The sequence below is a fragment of the Oryzias latipes genome, chromosome 7 (assembly GCF_053564925.1).
Source record: "Oryzias latipes strain Hd-rR chromosome 7, Olatipes_Hd-rR_3.1".
NCBI classification, from domain to species: Eukaryota; Metazoa; Chordata; class Actinopteri; order Beloniformes; family Adrianichthyidae; genus Oryzias; species Oryzias latipes.
Genome location: NC_136243.1, coordinates 33,467,744 through 33,490,086, shown reverse-complemented (window position 1 = coordinate 33,490,086; position 22,343 = coordinate 33,467,744). Strand labels below are relative to the sequence as shown.

The 22,343-nt window shown below is 40.7% G+C and overlaps 1 protein-coding gene across 3 annotated transcripts in view; it reads right to left on the bottom strand.

Annotated features, from left to right (window-relative positions):
• cpne9 (copine family member IX) overlaps window positions 1-22,343 on the bottom strand; it is a 123,129-nt gene that overhangs the window by 7,625 nt on the left and 93,161 nt on the right. For 2 of the 3 annotated variants that reach the window (XM_078949958.1, XM_011476713.4), the window contains 5 exons: window positions 18,800-18,981; window positions 17,071-17,198; window positions 10,954-11,056; window positions 7,940-7,997; window positions 5,833-5,906 (listed from right to left, as the gene is read on the bottom strand). In XM_078949958.1, coding sequence (XP_078806084.1) covers window positions 5,833-5,906; window positions 7,940-7,997; window positions 10,954-11,056; window positions 17,071-17,198; window positions 18,800-18,981 — 545 coding nt within the window. The remainder of the gene's footprint in view (window positions 1-5,832; window positions 5,907-7,939; window positions 7,998-10,953; window positions 11,057-17,070; window positions 17,199-18,799; window positions 18,982-22,343) is intronic. The other variant, XM_078949959.1, reaches the window with a different exon arrangement.

Below are 22,343 nucleotides of genomic sequence, written 5' to 3'. Positions count from 1 at the left end.
GATTTTGCAGTCTCCATCAACTTCTTAAAAAAAGACACTCTGATGCAAATGGTGTTTGAACATGTATTTGTTGTATTTCTCTGACAATGAAGGACATATATAAAGAAAATTAAGCTTAAAATTGAATTTCTGAGTATTTTTTTATTTAAATTGTTGTGAACCAGGAGCAGATAATTTTTTTTTTTTTTTTCGTAGTAAATACAATCATTGGGCTGCATGTTCCCTGTTCTGCTCCATTCTGATGCAACCACTGTAAGACAAATAGATCCATTTGTCCATAGCTGGAATCTGGATCTAAACTGTTCAGCTGGATAGCTTCAATGTTGCACCACTAATGTTAGAAGTTAGAAGCTTGGGAAAGTATGGTTCACTGGGGTTATTTTCTCTATCTTCATCCACTTCTCTCCTTCTCTATTCTTGATCGTTTATTTCTCCATGCCTCTGTTTGGTGCGTTGTTCCTCTTTCCCATTCCCCTCCAGGGGAGCAGGAGGGATTCTGGATTCCAGTCTGCTCATCAGTGCTCTTGTCCTTGGCTATGGACCTCAACCCCCAGCCGTCCCCCAACTCCATCTGGATAAAGTCCAAACATGTAGTTGTAGAGATAGATGAGCTAATTCTTCTCTAAGAGTTCTGGAACATCGCCTATCTGTCCTGGGGGGGATCCTTCCTTCATGTGGACACCCCTGAGGTTTCTTCTTTATTTTTCCTGGAATCTGTTTTTTAGGAGTTTTTCCTTACCGTGAAGGGGGGGGGGGGGGGGGGGGGGGTCTAAGGGCAGGGATGTCCAGTTTAATTTAGTTTGTTAGGTTTGGCTTACCAATCAGCTATTCTATATCCGATCATACGTTTTTTACAATTAGTGAAACCTTTTTAGACAACTGTGTTGTAATATTGGGCTGTATAATTAAAACTGAATTGTAACTGAATTAACGGTAGGTTGGAGGTTTGGGGGACTTTAAGCTAGTGGGGGAGAGTGTAAACAGCTCCCAGTTATGGGTAATGGGAAGGGCGGGTGAAGTTGCTCTTCACCAGGAGTCCCACCCTTCAACTCAGAGGTCAATTTCCAATGAACTCTAATAAACTATTTCCTCGAAAACAACACAGTTTTTGTTTTGTTTTTGGCTAAAATCAGCGTTATTTTTAATTAAATGACTGGGAATGCTTTGAAAATTGATCAGAAGATGATCAGAGTGAGACTTTAAGGAGAAATAAAACATTTAAAAAGTTCTACAACCAGCTATGGTTGACAGAACCGTGAATTCTGTTCTCTTTCAAAAAACCCTGAAGGAAATTTCCCTTCATCTGTTCCTGGGGTTTAGCCCCACAGCACTTAGGTTCTGCCATAGAAAATTAGTCTCCAGCAGGTTCCCCCTTGGAACAGATAATGTGACATTACTTCAAAATGAAGGGGAACTTTTATGCAAAGCAATGGAGAGATATCTGCCTAGTGGGGCTGAAGTGGGTCAAAGTCTTTTGCTCAAAGGATGCGGTGAAGATCAATCATGAAGGTTGTGGAGTGTTCCAAAAGAAATCATGCTGGAAAATCGCAAAGTGTGTTAGGCATCTGCAAAATAATTCTATCCGGACGAGAAGAACTCTCCCCGGCAGCTTTCAGATGGACTGAGCACAGGGCAGAGCACTGAAAGCAGTGAGAGATGCCGCTGTTAATGCACTCGCTCCAGCGGTTAAATGTCAAAACTTCCTCAGACGTGATTGTGAAAAGCACTCGATAAAAAGCGTTTGTTGTTTTTAACACACTGGACAACACAGACTTTTTGTGACATTAAATTAGCACAAAAACTGACAGAGAGCAACGTTCGATCAGTGTCAACAAGCAGGAGCGGAGTCATTACTTTAGAGACAGAAGCAGATGGAATCAATACCAACAAGAAAAAGCCCTGCTTGTACAGTGAGGACCGGTTTTCCAGACCGACTGAATGATCACTGTCTGTCTGAGCAAATGTAATCACAGAGGTTGTATGAAGCGACTGCAAAGATAGGGTTGTGAAAACAAATAGCAAAATCAATGCGGCTGCGGAGTGAGCTCATGCATTGTTAAGACGTTAAACGGCCATCACTTGTTCTTTCCATCAACGCCTTGTTTAGGGGAGTTCATATGGAAATTGTTAAGTCAGGAAGTGTGACACCAATGTTAACATACTTTTTGGGTAAAGACACTTTTGAAAAACTGCTTGGCAACAATAAATCCTTATTCCCCGCCTCCCACTTTCCAGCCGTACATTTATCATTGCAAGAGCTCATTTATCACCGGGACTAACTCACAGCGAGCCGACAGGCCGCTCTCGCTCCTCCGATCCCAATATTCAATAGCGAATTTTTATCAGGAGATATTGTATTTTCCTTTTGCTCACATATCTCTAAACAGCTGCTGCCAGATGTGGTTTGGTCACCCTGCTTGCTCCTAAAGCACACCACTTCTGTTTCAAAAGAGCTGCAGCCTTTGTTGAGTTTAGATAAAAAGCTTTTTGAGGGGAGATGCTGGATTATTAGACGCTTTCCTCTATTTCTTTTTTTTTTTAACAGTTTCCACTCAGAGCTCTTCTTTATGCACATAAATGCACTTTATTTTTTGTGTGTGAAGAGTTTTCTGTGCAAAAACATTTGGATGAGGATGAATGAGTCACGGAAAAACAAAAAGAAGAAAAATCAGTTTAAGCTGGTAAAAAATGAATCTCTGAAGAGCTGGACTTTTGCATTTCTACCAGTTTTCTAAAAGTAAAGGGATGGAATCAAAAAATGGTAGCTTGAGAAGCTAAAAATTTTAGGTGAAAAAAAGCTCCTTTTCGTCATATTTTCTAACTTTTTCATCTAAACTCTACAAAGACTTCATCTGTGTTGGGGAAAACTGAACAGATTTGACATCTCAGACTGAAATAAGTTGTGGTAACAACAAAAAAATGGGTTAAAAATGTGTGGGCTATAAGCTAAAGTTGTGTTGTACCTGTTTCTCCGTTTTTGGCCATGAGTGTTGACTCAACAGACGACACCTATGCAGAGGTGCTATTGTGTAAGGTGATGATGAAGATCACTGTCTGCTTCATCATGGATAGTGGACGAAGCCCACTTAGTTTAGAAGAGTTCAGAAACATACTATCGGCTGCGGTTTGCATAAAACTCGTCTCCGTGCCTCTTAACCGGGACCAGAAAGATCCAATTTTGAAATCTCTGCACTGGCTGCCAGTCAGCTTTAGGATCGATGTGAAGGTTCTTTTATTAGTTTATAAAAGCTGAAAAGGAATCAGACCTCCATCTTTTATCAGATTTACTTTTAGGTTATGACCCTTCCAGGGCCCTCAGGTCGTCAGGTGCAGGTCTGCTAGTGGTCCCAAGAGTCAGAACTAAAACCCACGGCGAGGCGCCATCTCAGCATCGTGGACCTCGCCTGTATGTGACGGCTTCATCCACGGTGGAGGTTTTTAAGAAAAAAACAGAAAACTCATTTTTTAGTATAGCTTTTAAGCAGTTTTTACATGCCAACAAGTTTTCATTTTGTTCATTTTATGAATAATTAATGTCACTTAATTTTAATGTATTTGTGGAATGTGTGTCAGGTTTTAAAGTTTTTATTTATTTTTTATTATAAAATGCTTTTATTACTACTATTTTTCCTATTAATAATATTATATGAAGCACTTTGAGGTGCATTTTAGAAGGGAAAGGGTTATATAAATAAAGCTGCATTTGAAATTGGTGAATTTTATAAATCTTGGGAAAACAAAAAAAGCAACAACCGAGCTGTACACAAAAAGACACAATTATTGGTAAAAATGTGGCCTAGAAAAACAGCTAGACCGATTTTTCTCCTGAAGATATATGAAAAAGATATTATGGCTGCTATGGATTTATCATCTTAATAAAGGAAACGATTTTAAATCAGAATGTGACTTCATCACCGTCAGGACACACTGTTCCGTGAGAAGATAAAAACCGTTCAGAAAACACAAATACAAATACAAAATCTGCATACAGTGGCACTTTAGTATAACACAGTTCATCTTTCATCTTTTCTTTTTTGTGCAATTTTAACTTATTTTCTTTTGTTTTGTTTTTTAACAGTACATTGTGTTCTTCATTCTGATTGGCTGTAGACTTTTGCCAATCAACATCTGCTGTGTCTCCTGTACAGAATGCGTTTAGTTTTTCACATTTAAAAATATTTCAGTCAGACAACTCATGCAGTAGAGAAGGATTTATTTTCCATGTTTCTTTTAGTTTGGCATGAGGCTCCGTTCAGATACAATAAAACAAAGATCTCCATAGAAAACCTTGGGTATAAAACTACCCCTAACGGAGCTCACAGGAGGTAGAGCCTTTAGCCCCTGTTTTTATGTAAGAGAGGCCGACACAGTTTCTACATTCCAGATTGCAGTTTGCTCATCCGTGCTCCTGTACGGATCCACCTGGCTGTGGATCCTGTCTCCAGCTCGACTCGCGCCCCCAGCCGTCCCCCAACTTCATATGGATGACGATCATTTGCTGGACTTTAAATATGTAGTTTTAGAGTTAGATAAGTTAGTTCTTCTCTAAGAGTTCTGGTACATCGCCTGTCTGTCCTGGGGGAAGATCCCTCCTTCATGTGGACACCCCTGAGGTTTCCTTATTTTTCCCCGATTCCTGTTTTTTTAGGAGTTTTTCCTTACCACGAAGGGGGGGTTTAAGGGCAGGGATGTCCAATTTAGTCTGTTTAGTTAAAGTTTAGCATTATCCTATTGAATTCTATGCATTTATGATCCTTTTTGATTGTATGTTTAGCTTACAATTACCGGTACGAAGCCTATTGAGACGACTGTTGTTGTGAATTTGGGGTATACAAATAAAATTGAATGGAATTTAATTGAATTGAATTGAAGCTGGGGAGGAGGGTGGGGCGACAAACGCAGCGTTCGCAGAAATGGATCTGGTCAAATGGATCACACCTGGTTCTTAAGTAGGACGCGGCACAGGTGAGTTAATTGGGCTGAACCGCCCCCAGGTTGGAGTAAACAGATAAACGCACTGCTGAGGTGCCTGCCTGAAATTCTCCCAGGTACGTTCACCTTTATTTTATTCTATAATTTTCAGACTTATTTTTCTATGAAAGTTTAAACTTTGAGAAAAAGTGTGAAAATGTTAATGTCTGTCTAAGAAACACGTATAAAGTGTATGGTTACCAGCTTTTCTGTCTTAAAACATCTATAATACTGTAAGATGACTACTTCTTTTTTTGTCTGTCATGGGTTAAGACCTCACCCGATAAACAAGGGAACACTAGAAATTAGGATAGCTTGGAGGCTCCACACAATGACAAACCCAGACTGGGATTCGAACCAGCAACACGTCACTGTTAAACAGGAGGGCCAACCACTTATTTTCTCTGCTTCACTGAATATTTCTAAACTCTAAATCTCTCTGGTCATTCAGGATTGTGGGGCAGGCACACAGTTTGGATCATTTTGAGGTTTTGCAGGTTAAAAGAGATACATTTTGTCTTTTTTATGACAACACATTGGCAGTCTGCTGCAGGAGTTATTGGAGACAAATCACCCACTTCTCCATCTCAGCTGTTCACTGTCACCGCAAAACAATTTACATGCATGAGCACAAAAACAAAAAAGGTAGAGTTCAAGTTTAATTAAAAGGCTGCAGTCAGACTAAAGAAGTAAAGCAAGTCCTCGACGGTCATTTTCTATCTTTAGACTTGTCTCCAGCATTGATTTGAGTGTTTTAGAAGAAAGTCATTTCCACTTGCTGCAAATCCCCCCTGCTGACCCCATTTACCGAAAAAAAAAGACAAATCTAACCAGCAGATCTAAAAGAACCATCAGGAGTACCTGAACGATGTCTCTCTCAGCAAGACGTCCTCTGGAGGACACTCTCACTTCGTCACCATCCAGCTCCTCCATCGCTGAAAGGACAGAGCGGAAAAAACGACTGAAGCAAAAAGGTCTGATCGTAAAAGAAACCATTTCATGGAGAAGTCATGGGAACACCTCCAGAGCAGCAGCTGCCAAATATAGACGGAGGTGTGCACTCTGAAATTACGCCCAGTTGGAGATGAGGAACTCTGAGGTTTTAACAGGCAGAACCTGCATAACAATGGCAGTCGTGCCGCGGCGCAGAAACAGCCTGTCAGAGATCACCATGTGAACGTCAATCAGCAAAAAGACTCACACAGAGTCGTAATTATTAGGAATATTAGAAGCTAGAAAATACCAGAGGATGGATGGATTGTAGACTAAAACTGCGGATCAGATCTGAGGTTTTGACCTTCTCACCTCCAAACCTGCATCCACAAACATATCTGAACGCTCAAACATGCAGAGAGTGGCAGCATTTCCTTCACATGAATGTGGAGCAGCACCCCGCAGAGAAGAAACAAGGGTGCAAGCACTCCCCAGTCAGAGGCGTGGAATTGATCCACATGATGTGACACGACTGCGGACTGGAGCCACAACAAAAAAAAAGGCATCACTATGCAGCGGGTCTCTTGCTTAACCTTCATCTTAACGAGTGCATCCACCGAAGTGTAAAAGAGAATCCAAAACATAGAGCCAAGTGTTGGCAAACAAGACTAAACTTATGACATAGACCAAAAAAAAAAGAAAAAAGAAAAGAAAAAAGGAGATTCTGCCCACTGCATGATAAAACTTTACTAAAATACTGACTAACTACAGGTTTATAGACACACTCAGTTGAAAATTGTGTTTTACTGATGATGGAAGGAATAAATTGAGAAAATTAAGCAGAAAATGGCATTTCTGAGTAATTTCTTTGTTCAAATTATTTTGTATCTTGAGCAGACAAAAAAAAATCGCATTTATGACATTAAATAGACCCTGGGGCGGGCCTTAATCCAGATTTATACTTCACAGGGATTGGCCCTCGCATCAACCATATCCATAAACGCGCGCATGGTCTGGTTCATACTAACGTTGGCTGCTTTTGCTTGCGACTGTCTGCGATGAACTTCTGAATGGCGTTTATACTTTTCAAGGGACGCGATCGTCTCCAGCATTCACTTGATCAGTCACTTGCTGTGTCTGCATAAAACGCTGAGGTTCCTGATGAGGAAGAGGAGGTAGGGGTGTGTTTGTCCACCAAACAGAAGCAGGCAACACAGAGGGGAACAATAAATAGATGAAAAATGGATCAATAGGTGATCGGAGTGCGTCTTTAACTCCCTTTTCTTTTTTTTGAAAACCCCTTCTTGTGATCTTGAGCCAGTTTTTGTCCACTCTAATTACACTAAAAACCATTTTTATCTTCCTTTTTCTTTCAGACCCATCTTTGACCTTCTCACCCATCTGACCCGAGGGAGCAGGTTCAGCTATGGACCCTATGGAGCTATTAGGGGCCTTGGTCTTCTGCTCCAAGACAACTTTGCTCCAACTAATCAGCCTTTTTTCTCAGACTAACCCACCCCCCCCCCCCCCCACCCCCCTAAACTGCCTCTGTGGTTTGAGAGGTCAGAGTGAGTGGATTCTGCTTTGATGAAGTTACTTTTTCTTTGTTCCTTTGCAAACGAGCGCTGGCTGCATTTCATTAAAACTCTATTCACGTGTTGGTTGCGTGCCTCATCTCAGACTTCAGCTCGTCTGCATCCCTAAGATGAGATATTTTAGTTCCTTCACATAATGTTTCCCATCTGACTAGAAAGGGCGGTTTCCAGGTTCTTGAAATGGAAATTAGAAAAGACTTCTTTGATTTCTATAAACTCAGTATTTTCTAAATGGAAAAAAACAAAAACCATTCAGGTCATACCAAGTCAACTATGTCACCTTGTGCATAAGAATGGAGACTTTCACCAATGAAGCATAAATATTGGTCTAATAAAAGAAGAGAATGATGTCTCATTATAAAAGTGGTATGTACACAAAATGGAGCACTGGAAAACATGTATGATGACAAAATAAGCAACACTTTATTTGAAGGACTCACCATCAAACTCAGCAGGTCCAACACCAACAATTATGATGGACAGAGGAAGGGCTGCAGCCTGTTCAGGAGGCAAAAAGAGGTTGTGGTTCAACAAATTCAATCAAGTTTATTTACAAGGTGCCACTTCACAAGAAGAAGTTGTTTAAAGACGCAAAACAAAAGATGGATTAATTTTGTTTATTAAAATCCAGTCCATCTTATATCAATAAACTGCTCGGACTGATTAACCAGACCGCAGGTGTCCTTCCATATAGTAGACAAAAACTAATTAAAACAAGTCAGAAAACGACTCAATGTCACATTCAATCCACACTGCAATCATTATTTACCATATAAATGATTTAATCACCTTTATTGCAATTATTTATACATGTCACGTGATTTAAATTAATAAGATGTGCATCTATACAACACTGTGTTACAGTGACACACTCCGGTCCCACGGGTGTTTTTCATTCACTCATTTATTTATTTACTTTTGCTTTAGCTGTTGTTTTTTTAAATGTTCTTGTTCCTAAACGGTTGTTTGATTGGTGTGTACATTTTTATTTATTCGTTTTGGATATTAAAAAAAAATAGTATCACATGTTTGCAGTGGATCACACGCCACTTTCGTAGCTGTATTTATTTATGATGAGAATGTAATTTTTTATGTCCTTTTTTTGCTGTTCCTTATGAATGTTGTTTTTGCTGCCACAGATCAGTGAATTTCCCCATCGTGGGATAAATAAAGTCATCTAATCTAATAAATCTTCTCATAAAGATATTCGTTCACTAATGGGTGAGTAAAAAACCAACAGCCATTGCTTAACAGTGACTGATTCAGGATAGAGCAGGCTAAGTAAAAATAACTAAAAAATGTATAATAACAACATTTTGGGGATTTTTGATGAACTTTTCTCCATTATATAAACCCTAATGGTTAAGTGGCTAAGGTGCAAACTAGTTTAGATGCAGCCTTAATTCGTGTTTAATTTCAAAAATCTCATATGTGTCATTTTTTTTTATAACCAGAGGTACCTCCAACTCCACCATGTATGTTTGCCACGAGTACAAACTCCAGCCATAAAGATCAAATGCTGCATGTGTAGCTGGAGGGAAGTTGACTGTTTAACACAAGAGGCATTGGGACTGAGACGTTTTTGCAGCCAACCCTGTAAAACCATGAAGCAGCATAAAGCGACAAGTTGCTGGATGGTCATACTCATTACAGTGAGGTTCAGATGTAATACATGTCTATAAGGGCGGGGCCTGTCCACACACACACTCAAATGTTATAAACATACCTGTTGGCTCCAAAAATGTTCACATGTCAACATGTACACAATACAAATAATGTTCACACACGCATACTTATGCCTTCAAACTAACTAGTGTGAAATATTTCATTCAGTCACGCAAACTATTTGTGCAAAGGTGAGCTAACACCTGTGCTCAGGTGAGTGTTTATGTTCTTCTAAAATGGATGGTGGAATGTAAAAAGACGGAGGGAGAGTGCCCAGTCATCCCGACACCAAGACCCCCGCCATAGCAGCAGCAGGAGCTACAACCCCCCCAACGCCATAACGGCAGCAGATAGAGAATAACCGCCCCCCAGGCGATCATATCCGCCACCCGGGCCCCTAAAGCCAGAGAGCAGGGAGGTATGGGGGGACAAAGAGAGCAGCTCCAGCTCAACCAGGAAAACAGCCCCCCCGCCGCGCCAGGAGGCCCCAACGCGGGGCCCTGTCCCAGGCGAGCACCTCACCACCACCCAGGAGTTCTGGGCATCCGCCCACCCCAACCCCAGGTACGAGCCAGGACCCCCCAAGGGAGACCCGCGCTCCAGGCAGCCACCAACCCTACCCAGGGTTGGTTCAGGAAAGAACAAGGCAGGGGCCAGCCGTCTCCGCCCAGGAGGAGGACACCCCAGGGACGAGGGGGTCCAAAAGAAGTTTTGTAAACATGGCCCGACCAGCCTGGCCCACATTTGGAAATTTGGCGAGTCCCAGCGCTGAGGGGAAGGGACCAGAACCCACACCACAGGGACACGGACACCCCCAGGCTCAGGTGTGATGTGATCCCCGGCTCTTGGCCAGAGAACTCAGGGATCCCTCTCCCTGCGTGGAGAGAGGGCTGCCGGGCCCAGGATGCCAGCACCAAGGGAACACGGCCGCCATTGCCAGAGGCCTGGTACCCCCATCCAGGCATGGGGTAGGGGACAGATGGTCCGAGGTCTCACCTTCCTTTTGAAATGGATTTGTGTGTGTTTGTGAGGGTGTATGTGTGCGTGTGTTTGTGTTGCAATGTATATTTTGAGGGGTAAAGGGTGTGTGTACTAAGGGGGGGGGGGATAAAATTTCCAGTAGAGCACTGAGGGGACATCTAATTACTCACAGTGATGTCCAATCACCTTCCCCACCAAGGGGCCCTAAATGTCTACGGTGCAGTTAAAATTGGCAGGTAGGGCGCTGATAGAACATCTGCTGCTTGCTGGCAGTGATGTCCTAGCACTCCCCCTACCAAGGGTCCTACATGTCTAAGGTGCAATTAAAACCGAGAAGGGGGGGCCTATTCCATACGGCAACCGCGGCAGGGGGAGCACTGCCAAGTAGCTCCTCCCCCCCAAGGTGCATCGCAGGCTACCCCCCCCCCCCCCAAAAAAAAAAAAAAAAAACAAAAAAAAAACACCCCAATAAGAATTTATTTGAGGAACAGGCTAAGTCGGGGACGGCTGGTAGATTGTCCCCCGGTGGTCAAACTTTTAGAGAAAAACCATTTGGTTGCTGTAAAATTGTAACTTTTTCTTAAAGCCTCCCCCACTGCGTGTTAAAAATGTCAATGTCCCAATTACAAATGCAGCCATGTGACCACCTGAGCATTTTTCTTAAAAACTCGAGTGGCATTTTAGGATATGTGACAGTAGCATATCAAACAAACAGTTCATCACACCTTTTACTGTCTTTCCACAAATACAAACAGCGTTTGTGTCTGACATGCACAGTTGTATGTGTGTATTTGTGTGTGTTACTCACATTGACCACAGCCTCTTTGGTCTGGACCATGTCAGAAATCACTCCATCTGTGATCATCAACAGGACAAAGTACTGGGAGCCATCTGTAATCTCTGCTGCACAGCTGGGGAATGCACACAGAAAAAAACACACAAATACTAAATTTAAAGACCGGGAACACTTGCCACACTTCCACTCACACAATTACTAATGCTACAATCTAATAGACAGGGAGTAAGAAACACTGTTCCAATAAAACCCTGACAAGAAATAAAAAAAGACTGAAAAAATGTTCGATTTTCCTGCGCACACAACTTGACATAAAGAGCCAAGTGTTTATCTTACAATTGTGTCAAAACACACAAGTACACTTCAGTGAAATCATGTAGTTTAGAAAGTATTAGGGACAAGGTTAGTTTTTTGTGTGAAAACAAGTTCACAGAAAAGGTACAATGCTTGTAATCCTCCTTGGTGAATTCAACCAAGTTTCACGATTCCCCTTTCATGTTTTAGAAACTACAAATGTCTAAGAAACCTTCTCCTGTAACCCTTGTGCTATCCTAGGCACTTTAACATTGGGAGTTGGGTCATCTAGACCCACTAGACAGTGCTCTGAACCTTTTTTCTTCAATGATTTGTGATCTTCACTGGTGTCCATGGATTACATGAAATCTTTCCACCTTTATCCACCTTTGTCATGGTAGGGAGAACACGTCAATGCACGGGGGGGGGGGGGGGGGGGTCATCTAAGATAGCACAAGGGTTAAAAAGAAAAGCTCTACGAACAGACGTGTGAAAAGAAATAGAAATATGAAACATATCATTTAAAAATCTGTGGGAAAAGATGGAAACATTTTTAAATTGACTTAAAACCTTGTGTGAGATGCCATGTAGTTTTTGCACCGCATAAATAAAACTTACAGTGACATGACACACTGATAATGATACATTTGTGCACTCAAGTTCATTTAGTCACCATCAGGTATGTTATGCATCAATATATCATCAGAATGACTAAAAAACATTGTAATTAAGAGGTGATCACATAGATTTTAACTGACAATAAGTGACTTGAGGGCCTGTTTTTCTAGAACAGCGGTCCCCAACCGCTTTGGTACCGGGCCACACAGAAAAAATAAAATAACTTACATTACTTGTGTTTTATTTATTTAGCAATCTGAAAGATGTTTTATTTTGAAAATTGCCCGATTCTCTGTTCCATCCGTCTATGTTACTATGTTACTCAGGCCAATTTGCTCTTCTCAGTCACTTGATAGGTTACTGGTAAAATAAAACCCAGGAGCTAGAAAAATGAATAAAAAAGAAACGTCTTTGGAAAGTTTCTTTGACAAGGGGAAAAGGCCCAGTCCAGGAGACAGAAGAGGAGCCTTCGACCTCTAAAAAAAGCTACATTTAATAGGCAGTATTAGGAGTCCTACTTAAAATAAGGATTTATCCCAACGAGAGATTCCCACACACCATATTCAGCAGTGTGGTGACTCGGATTTTCTATGCACTTATTTTGAAGGAATGTTTAAACGTTATCATAGCGATTAGCGACCAGGGAGTGTTGCGGGCAGAGAGGACGTTGCTCATGTCATAATTCGTATTTATTGTTATGTTAAGAAAATACCACAGTTTTCATGCAAGTCATATTATTACTTTGTTGTTTTGTAGTGTCGTCAGGTGTACGTTTGGTCTGCTGTCGGAGTTCCACCACAGGCTGAAAAACTCAGCTCAAATAGGGTTGAGCACGGGTGTTTCCTTTTGCCTATGGGTCCTTTCATCTGGCAGTTATGTTGTTTCACCCTTAGTTATTTCTTCCTGTTGTGTTTACTTCTTTTTAGCACTAATAGTGTGTGAAGGGGAGAGGATGATGACACCTGCGAGATGTACAATGTTTAGCGTGTCAAAATAAAAGCGCAGAGTAAGTCTTATCACGTGTCTCTGCCTTTATTTCAGCGTTACTATAGTGTGTGTCCGCCACATATAACATACTGGTCAGTGAGAATTTTGCCAGACATCAAACCGGTCCGTGGCGCAAAAAAGGTTGGGTTCTAGAAGAGTGACAGAAGGTCCATCAGGCGAAACAAATCAGCCAGAGATGCACCAAACACGGTTAAACCAATGGCGCAGTTATTTATTTTTTCAGTGCTAATATTACCTAATACTACATTTGCTGCATTTAGATGATCCTAGATGATACGGTGTCTTTTATTTTGAAAAGAAGTCAGTAGAACATCCATCAGAAGCATAGAAGTAAAAAATTATTTCATACTTAGAAAAAATAGTTTCTTTATGTTTATGCCAAAAAACAATAGTTCATTTATATTTATTATAATGGTATCTATAGCATAAATACAAAGCAGTGTGTCTTATTTTTCTAAAAGAGGAAGTCAGTTTTTGTTGGTCCGTTTCAGTTGAAGTCAGTAAGAAATCCCTCTGGACCAGCAGGGAGGGGCTTTTCTTTTTCATCATCCATGTGTCTCTACCAAATCCGAGTCCGTGATTGGTAAAACTTTGGTTTTGCCCGAATTCCTTTACAACTCACTACATAGTGCGTTAGCCATTTTTTAGTCTACAAAATCGAGTGCCCTAGAAATTTCCCAGAAGTCTCCAAAAAAAAAAGGGGTTGGCAAATATAGACCACAAAGCATGGCGTCAGTAAAAATGTTGCCAAAAAGATGTATTTAAATGTTCTTTTTTAAATGAAATATTTTTTGTTTTCATCATCTGAACAGAGTGGATTTATAAATGAACGTTGCAAAATGCTCACATCAATGAGATTTTCATTTAGTGAAATCAATGACGTCATATCCGCTGTCAAAAATAAATAAATAAATAAAAAGTAGTCAAGGGCACTATATAGATTTCAGTAGTTAGGCGTTAAGGTGGGAATTTTGGACGCCACCATGGTTTTACTTTCAATGTGCATTCAATGACTGCGCGTTTTGGTCGTAGAAACTTGCCTAGCTAGCATGAACACGAGAGTTCTTAACGCGGAGACCGAAACTGGAATATGGGCGCGTTTACATAGACTTATCATTAAACGTGGCTGTTTGAATGTTGACAAGGGCTTTCTGAACGTAGCATGAGTTTTACTCCCTACCGTTTATTTGTTTTATTTTTTATTTTGTCCCTACTTTTCCTTTCAAAGTATATATCTGAAATGAAATATTGTCATAATCATCATTTATACCAGGAACCAGCTCAACCACCCACAGAAACCGGGTCCACTTCACACCTGTGGGGCTCCACGGCCGCCGCCCCAATGAGGGCAATAGCACAGACCAAGACCTGGCATTAGGGATCCAGATAAGGTAACGCCAAAAATGACATGAAAAACACGCATCTGTAGAAGAAAGGAACGAGTCTTATCCTGGTGTTTAAACGTGTTTCCATTGATGTTCAGTGTGGCGTTTGAAAGTAGAACAGAAACACAAACAGGCGTTAACAAGGCAGATGTGACACTGATTAATGGGAAAGAACAAAACATTGATGCTTGTCAGTGTTTCTCACTGTTATATGGCAGCGATGGGAGTCAAACAGGCTACACATTTGTATCCTGAAGCTGGGAGGAGCCTGAATGCGCTAGAAGCTTCTCGATCTTAATTATTCTGTCTGATCTTGATGCCACATCTGTGCCGTTGGCAGCCTGTCATAGCAGTGTCAACAAAGTCAAGAAATACGCATTCGTCTTTATTTTTCATCAACCACAACACAGAGGGGTTTTATTAACCCCTTTGCTGATGCAAAACGCAGCAGTGCTGGATGCGACTCTGGTGTTTGCCAATCATCTTTTGGCCCGCACCATGAAATTCCAGTATAATGAAACGCTTTCTATAATGGGAGAGATCAACGTAAACAAACTGTAATGAGGAGACAGCTGGAGCAGCGAGACGATGCTCTGAAATGAAGTGTCGAGGATTTAAGAAGGCTTTAGAGACTTCACCTGAGTTTTCGTATTATTGCATGTTATGTAATTAACACAGAAAAGAACAAATCATTTGCATTAAAAACTCACCATGGCTTGCCGGAAGCATATCACTAAACTGAATCCGATGCCTTTCAGACATTAATATTACTGGTTATGTGAGAGGAAAATGAGCTAAAATGCTGTATGCTCCTTTTGACTTACTTGTGTGATTGAAAACGTGAGCAGAACTGTTGACGGCGTGTTTTGAAATGCCAATGCAAAGCCTTTTAGGTGTATAATTAATAAAAGGAAACAACTGTAAACAAACAAGTCATTACGATGGAAATGAACAGATTTAATTAAACCCTGGATCCACAGTGAGCGTTTGACCCAGTGCCAAATCAAGTGTTTGGAAATGTCAATCTGAAATTATTCACAATTTCAGATTGTCTGTGTTTGCCTGTTTTTCATGAAAAATATCAATGCTTTCCATTATAACATATAAACATTTCATAGACCAATTAACAGATTTAAACATAAACTTTTAAAAACGAAAAACCTTTTAACCACTTAATTGTAACTTCATATTGTATTTTTTTGGTTATGTCAGCGTTAGCACTGCATTACAGACACTGACTACCAGTTCAAAACACCTTTTATTTTAACGTTCTGCTGTAAAAGCCGATGTACAAACAAGACTTACAACCACAGATGAGCTCAAAGCTGCGTCCTGAGAGTAAAACCAAAAAATCTCACAGAGCTGAGAGAGCTTGAAGTAACTGACTCAAAACAACATGAAAAGCATGAACCCGAGATGTGGACTCAAGTCCTGATTTTGATGATTTTCGACTTGAAAACATGCTAAAAGACTCGCCACTCGATTTGAACTTTAGCAGCAGTAACGTGGGACTTCATTCACTTGGACTTGAGCATTTTGACTCAAAAAGAATACCTTCACCGACGGCCAAAGTTTAACCTACTATGTCACCAAAGACCACTGTGTCTTTCTCTCTGCTGTTGTGTATGTGAACATCTGTGTCTACTGTTAACATCCAGTTAAATGTAGTTCTCCTTGTTTTGTTCTGACGCCATTGAACCAAATATGAAACACTTTTTTAAACATTTTAAATGCTTTAATGCAATTCTCAAACAACTTTGTTGAGGATATCCAAACTGAAACCAAAAAAACTCACTCCATAGAAAGATTTCCACAATTCTGTCACTACTTTCGGTGGAACATTGTTGCAAAAACACATTTTAAAATGTTCAAAATGAGTGAAAAAAACAGGGAAGTCTGGAATTTGCTCTTTAAGGTTCGAATAAAGTCGCAGTTTGTTACTGAGCAGATTGTGCACACAGTCAGTTTTATGTTCTTGGTTCTTGTTCTGTTTTCACGTTTTCCTCAGACTGTCAGTCGCAGCAGCTTCAGGTTGTCAATTATTCACTCCTGTCTACATTTCAGTTGACTCCCCTCTGTGTGTTTCAAGTTTTTCTCTGGTTTTGTTCTTCTTTGTCAGGGCATTGTATTTTTATTTCCTGCGTAGTTTAATGTGACTTTAGTAAAAACAGTAATAAGGTAAATCTTTTCTTTAAACATATATTGAAGGCATGTTAAAACTTTGAAAATGAATTTCTCAGTTTTCTTTTATTTTATCTGGTTTTATTGCATGTACAATTTTATCATATTTATTAAGTATATGTTATATTAAAACATTGAGATAATAGTCTGCAATTCTCCTATTAGTGAACACGTGTAAATAAATACATAAATAAATAAATGGGCTTCATAATAAATGTGTGATGAAGCAAAAGTACAGTTGATCTTTCTTTAGTAAGACAAAAAAAACATCCAAGGAAATCGAAGTTTTGTACTTTTGCTTCGTCAAACATTTTTATTTTTCATAAATCGGGGATTTCTTCAGTCTTACAAAAAGCTTAAAAGTAAAATGAATGTTTAAATGTTTCTAATAAAAGGATATTCTGCTGCCCATTTCAGACAGATGAATGTGATGAGTGCGTTAACGCCCCCCCCCCCCCCCATCATGCATATCTTCCCTTCTTTGCCACCTAATGTTTTATGAATAAAAGGTCTAAAGCTTTAATCTGCTGCTCACGAGTCATTTCACTTACAAGTCCTATTAAAAATGAAATTTCCAGAAGGATCCATTAATATCAGTTTAATCTGCAGAGCATTTTCTTCCACACAGACTCCCCAGGCTTACTTTGCCACTTTGTTGATAACGGGAGCAAAGTTTGTGGGTCCGTACAGCTGCACCGTCCTCAGGCTCTGGAAATACGCCTCCAGGACTCCCTCAATGCCCACACAGTTTGGATGATCACCATCGCCGTTCTGCAGCAAACAGATCACCCGTGAAAACCTGTCCTCTGTCCAGCAAACACGGATCGCTAATGCTGCTTCATGAGCTTATCTTACATTCTTAGACACAAAATGTCATTCTTTGCATTATAACAGCACTTTAAAAATATTTTTCATGACTTTTTAAAAATGTTTTATTGTATACAATGTACAGGGGCCACTTCTGTGTTCAAGTCAAAAATCAATTAATTAAAACAATTAACAAAATAAAGTTAAAATTCAAACAGAAGATGAAATATAGCGATATATTTATTAAAAGATTGACGCTATAACACACTGACCAGTTGGCAAATATAGAGATTACAGATAAAAACCCAAGTAGAAAAGGGTTCTGTTTGATTCTGTTCATTTCCAAATTCTTGAAATAAAAGCAGCAAGCAGAACAAGACATTAAAAAAGGATAATTTTAAATTAATAAGCGTGTAATCTGTGAATTTGTAGCATTGGTACTAAAACTTGACTGTATTACTTTCTATATTCTTGCTTGACATAATACTGTACAAAAAAATAATAATATCCTTAAATAATCGAAGCAAATGCAGCATTCTAAAGCAGCCCCATACTCTCATAGTACCACCACCTTGTCTGACTGCTGCCGTGAAGTTCTTTTTCTGAACGTTTGTGTTAGTTTAACTCCACATGACATGGGACTCTGATCTTCTAGAAAATTCCTCTTTTGTCTCATTGCTCCACAGAATATCCAGATGTTTTGTTGTGCTTCTGTTGCTGACTAATATCTCTCTCCTGTGGATGCATTTTCCTTCACAAGGCTCTTTGTGATGCATAAATTATAAACGTGTGACGTCGTGGATGTCTCCCTAAAGTCACATCAGTGATTTTATTTCTTATTAGTTATTCCACTTCTAAAAATGGCAACTTGATGTGATTTCTGAGTAGAGATTTCCCTGTTTCAAGTTACCTGAACATTTTCTTTATTATAAATGTAGGGCTAACACATTCCTCTCATTCTTTCTTTGTTGTCCTAAAGCCATTTTCCATCTACAATGTGGAGATGTTCCAAGGGGTCCAAAGCCTTAATTTGTGACAGAAGTCTTGAAATACTGTCCCACTATATGCACAGAATTCTTCATTCAATTGATATTGGATCTCCCTCATGGCTCCTGCAGCAAAGTAAGCCCACATTATGCCACTGCCACCCCCTTCCTTCAGAAGAATGACATTTGGAGGCCAAATCTAAAAAAGAAGAATCTTATAAAAACACTGAAAAAACAAGGTTTTAAAAGCTTTTTGGTTAAAATAATCACAGTAATAAATTGTTCGTGAATCAGATTTAAAATTACTTTTTCTCTGTCTAGATTTTTGAGTTGAACAGCACGGATTCTTTTGTGTCTTCTGAGCTGGATGGAGAGCTTTCTGCCTGACTGCTCTCATCCCTCGGGGAGGGGGGAGCGAGGAGGAAAAGTGGAAGGGTTGCTGGGAGGTTCCCGCAGGCGGCCAGATGAGCCATCATTTCAACTCGTGTGACCAGCTGTTGTTGCAGCTTCGTCTCCTGGTCCTAACCAACTGTGCAGATGTGCCATGCAAGTGTGAATTCATTTGCTTGTGTGTCTTACCAGTGGGAATGCATGGGAGATTTTGCCATCAGGGGGGAGCTTAGCTCCAAAGCCGTAGGCAGGAAAGAGCTTGTCACTGTCGTAGTCCTGGATTATCTCTCCCACTGCTTTCAGGGCCATGGCATATGCATTCATCTGGTATGGACTCATATAGTGGAGGGACGTTGGCTGGGATGGGTTACCTTGAAAAACACACAAAAAAATCAACGACCAACAAAAAGATGCACAATCATATTTTTGCTTTTAATTAATGGATGTTTATCTCTCTGCACTCTAGACGGTTTTGCCATTGTCCACCTGGAACGAGCTTTTTTCATGGAGTGGCCCTCAATCACAATCAGGATCCAGGCTCTATGGTTTTTTCAATGTGGTCCGAGCTTATCCCACCAAAATAAAGACTTCATCGGCCCAGACCTAAACCGCCGAAGACAACGGACTATTTCGTGCACATCTTTTGTATCACAAATAGTGCTAAAACTTTATACCCATTCCTAAGATCTCTCCTTAGTAAAAAGTCTCTGAGATTCCAGTTGATTCATTTCAGGGATGAAAACTCTTCAAATCTGCCACATTCAGTCATGGTGTACCACAGGGCTCTACAGTAGGCCCAGTAGGTTTGATTCCAAAGCCTGATGAAGCCACACTGCACATAAATTCAATGCTATACTGATGATCTCATCAGAACTTAATAACCAACTCAGTTAAACAAAATCCGCTAACTAAACTACAAGCTTAAAGGTGTGTTTTGTAAGTTCACTTAATGTCTGAGGCTACGTCAGAATTCTCTCTCTTACCCCTAACTACTAAAATAAACTATATGCTGACCACTTTTTTTTTTAATTGGGGGATTATAACGTCACCGATTTCACAAAGTGAAAATCGAATAGATATGAGCGTTGTACATCGACTACTTATGAATCCACTGTGTTCTGATGATGAAAACGATATTTTATTTAAACAATTTATTTAAATACTTTTTTTTTTGCAAAAATTGTTTAAATGCAATGCATTGTGGTTTATATTTGCCAATCTAGTGAGCATCGACACACACTGGTATTTCGCAGACACTTCTGCGAAATTTCCAGGGCACTCGATTTTGGAATTGTAGACTCATACAGCACTACAAAATGGCGAACGCACTATATAGTGCACTATGTAGTCCGTAGTGAAGGAATTCTGACATAGCAATAGTCACACCTACCCTTACGGGGAGATACAGGCTGTCTGCAGGTGAAAAATCGGCAAACTTGTAGAGGGATCACAAGCGGCCCAAACAAATGATCAAGATTGTATACCACTCAGTGAGCTGTAAAGGGAAAATGTTCATAAACATTTTTCCTATGGGCATGCTGCGGGGAATAGATTGGAGTGAGCACTTAAATAACACATAAAGGTGAGTACGGGTAAAGCGAGTGAGATGCAGTGATTCTTCTTTTTTTACCCCCCAAATCCTGCAGACTGCACAAGGATTCCGTTAGTGCTGTTCAGGTGATAAGCACGTGTTCCTTGAGTGCAGCCTGGCTGTTGTTTGTATGGACATCCTTCAGATACTTATGTATCACATGCACACCCTGTGCGTGCGGCATTTGTACACGGTCAGAAAGGAGTCAGTACTCTCACCTTATGACTACAGTGTGGCTTGACGATAACATAGAACACACTTACCACATGCACAATGGTGAGTGTATCGTGACAATGGTATGTTCCATTTTCATCACGTCCCTTGAGGTGGCCTTTAAGTTAAAGTACCATTAGCTGTCACACACCTAGGTGTTTAAAATTTGTTCTCCGCATTTGACTCATCCCCTGGGAGAGCAGTGAGCTGCAGACACAGCCGTTCTCGGGAACCATTTGGTGGATCAACCCCGCCAATCCAACCCCTTACGAACCTCAAGGAACTGCAGGACACACCTGGAACTCCTCTCTACAGCCGTCCCCGGGCCTGGACAACCCTCAAGAATGCAGTTTACAGGTCCACCTCGGTATGGATGCATATGATGACGACTAAAGAATTTGTTTTAGGGTGTTGTCAGGGTGAAGACTTGAATTAGACCAGCTACTATTGGAGCTTTTTCAGCTGCTCCCATGCAGCTTTAATCTAACAAACTGACACGATCTACCTTGGCTTGGCAGACACAAGTCCTTAACTGCATCTTATCCCCAAACAAAGCAGCAGCAAAGACTCACTGCATCAGATCTGCCAAAACATCAAAGTCATGACTTTGCAGTCTCTGCCCTCCCCTGTCTGTATCGGTGGGACGGATGTAGAAATTGTCTCGTCCTACAAGTTCCTGGGTGTACATCTGGACGATAAACTGGACTGGTCCACTAACACTGAGGCGGTTTACAAGAAGGGCACGAGCAGACTTTACTTCCTGAGGAGACTCAGGTCCTTCAATGTCTGCAGCAGGATGCTCCACATGTTCTACCAGTCTGTCATGGCGAGCACCATCTTCTTTGGTGCAGTGAGCTGGGGTGCTGGCATCAAAGCAAAGGACGCCAACAGACTGAATAAACTCATTAGAAAGGCAGGGTCTGTTATTGGCTCCAGCATTGCCAATCTGGAGGAGGTAGTGGGGAACAGACTGCTGGATAAACTGGGGACCATCATGGACAATCCCTCCCATCCCCTCTTCAGGGAGGCGGACAAACTGAGAAGCAGTTTCAGCGGCAGACTTATTCACCCCCGCTGTGCCAGAGAACGATACAGGAAGTCATTGCCATTGCCAGTCATTGCCAAGTCCATGCCAGCCATTAGACTTCACAATTCATCTGGCAGACTTACTAAGATTTTTTGACAATTCTAGAGTTTTCGACTGTATAATTATTTTATTTTTTTCTCTTTTCTTCCCTGTATATTTTGTGTCTTGTGTTCATCTTTATCCCCCTATTTCCGTGGTGTTGCTACTACAACTAAATTTCCCTTCAGGGATTAAAAAAAGTTGATCTTGGATCTTGAATTTTTGTTTCAATGATTGGAAATCCAAACTTTGAGCCTAACTTTAGCTTTTTGCAATGGAATTAGAGATTTTTGAAATCCCAGATCCACTAACAATGTTTGATCCAAGCTTGTTGTTAACATTTCATTAAAATCCTGTAACATGTCCTGACTTTTGGAAACAAAAACATGATTAGGTTTCTGTGTAAGCAGGAGGGATGCGCTCATTTGTCACACGTACTGCTTCTGCATGTTGATTGGATGGTACTCATTCTGGGATGTGATAAGACCTGGCTGATTTGCTTCAACTCATGTCCCAGAACATAAACTCCCAGAACTGAAGGAGGACGTACTTCCCATTTCCCAAGACTGTAACTGAATCAAAGCTCTCCTCTCCCTCCTTGGGGATCAGCAGCGTGGACTCTCCTTCATTCCGAAAAGAGTGCCCTGCTTTTAAATGAGATGAGAGGATGGGGCTGATTTGATAAGCCCAAATAAATTCCACACTCCAGCACACCCGCTGATAATGTATTCTCCCTAATCCAATCAAGCTTCCAACAGTGCCACAGGTGTGGCGCGGGGCTGTGGACACGATAAACAAACGTG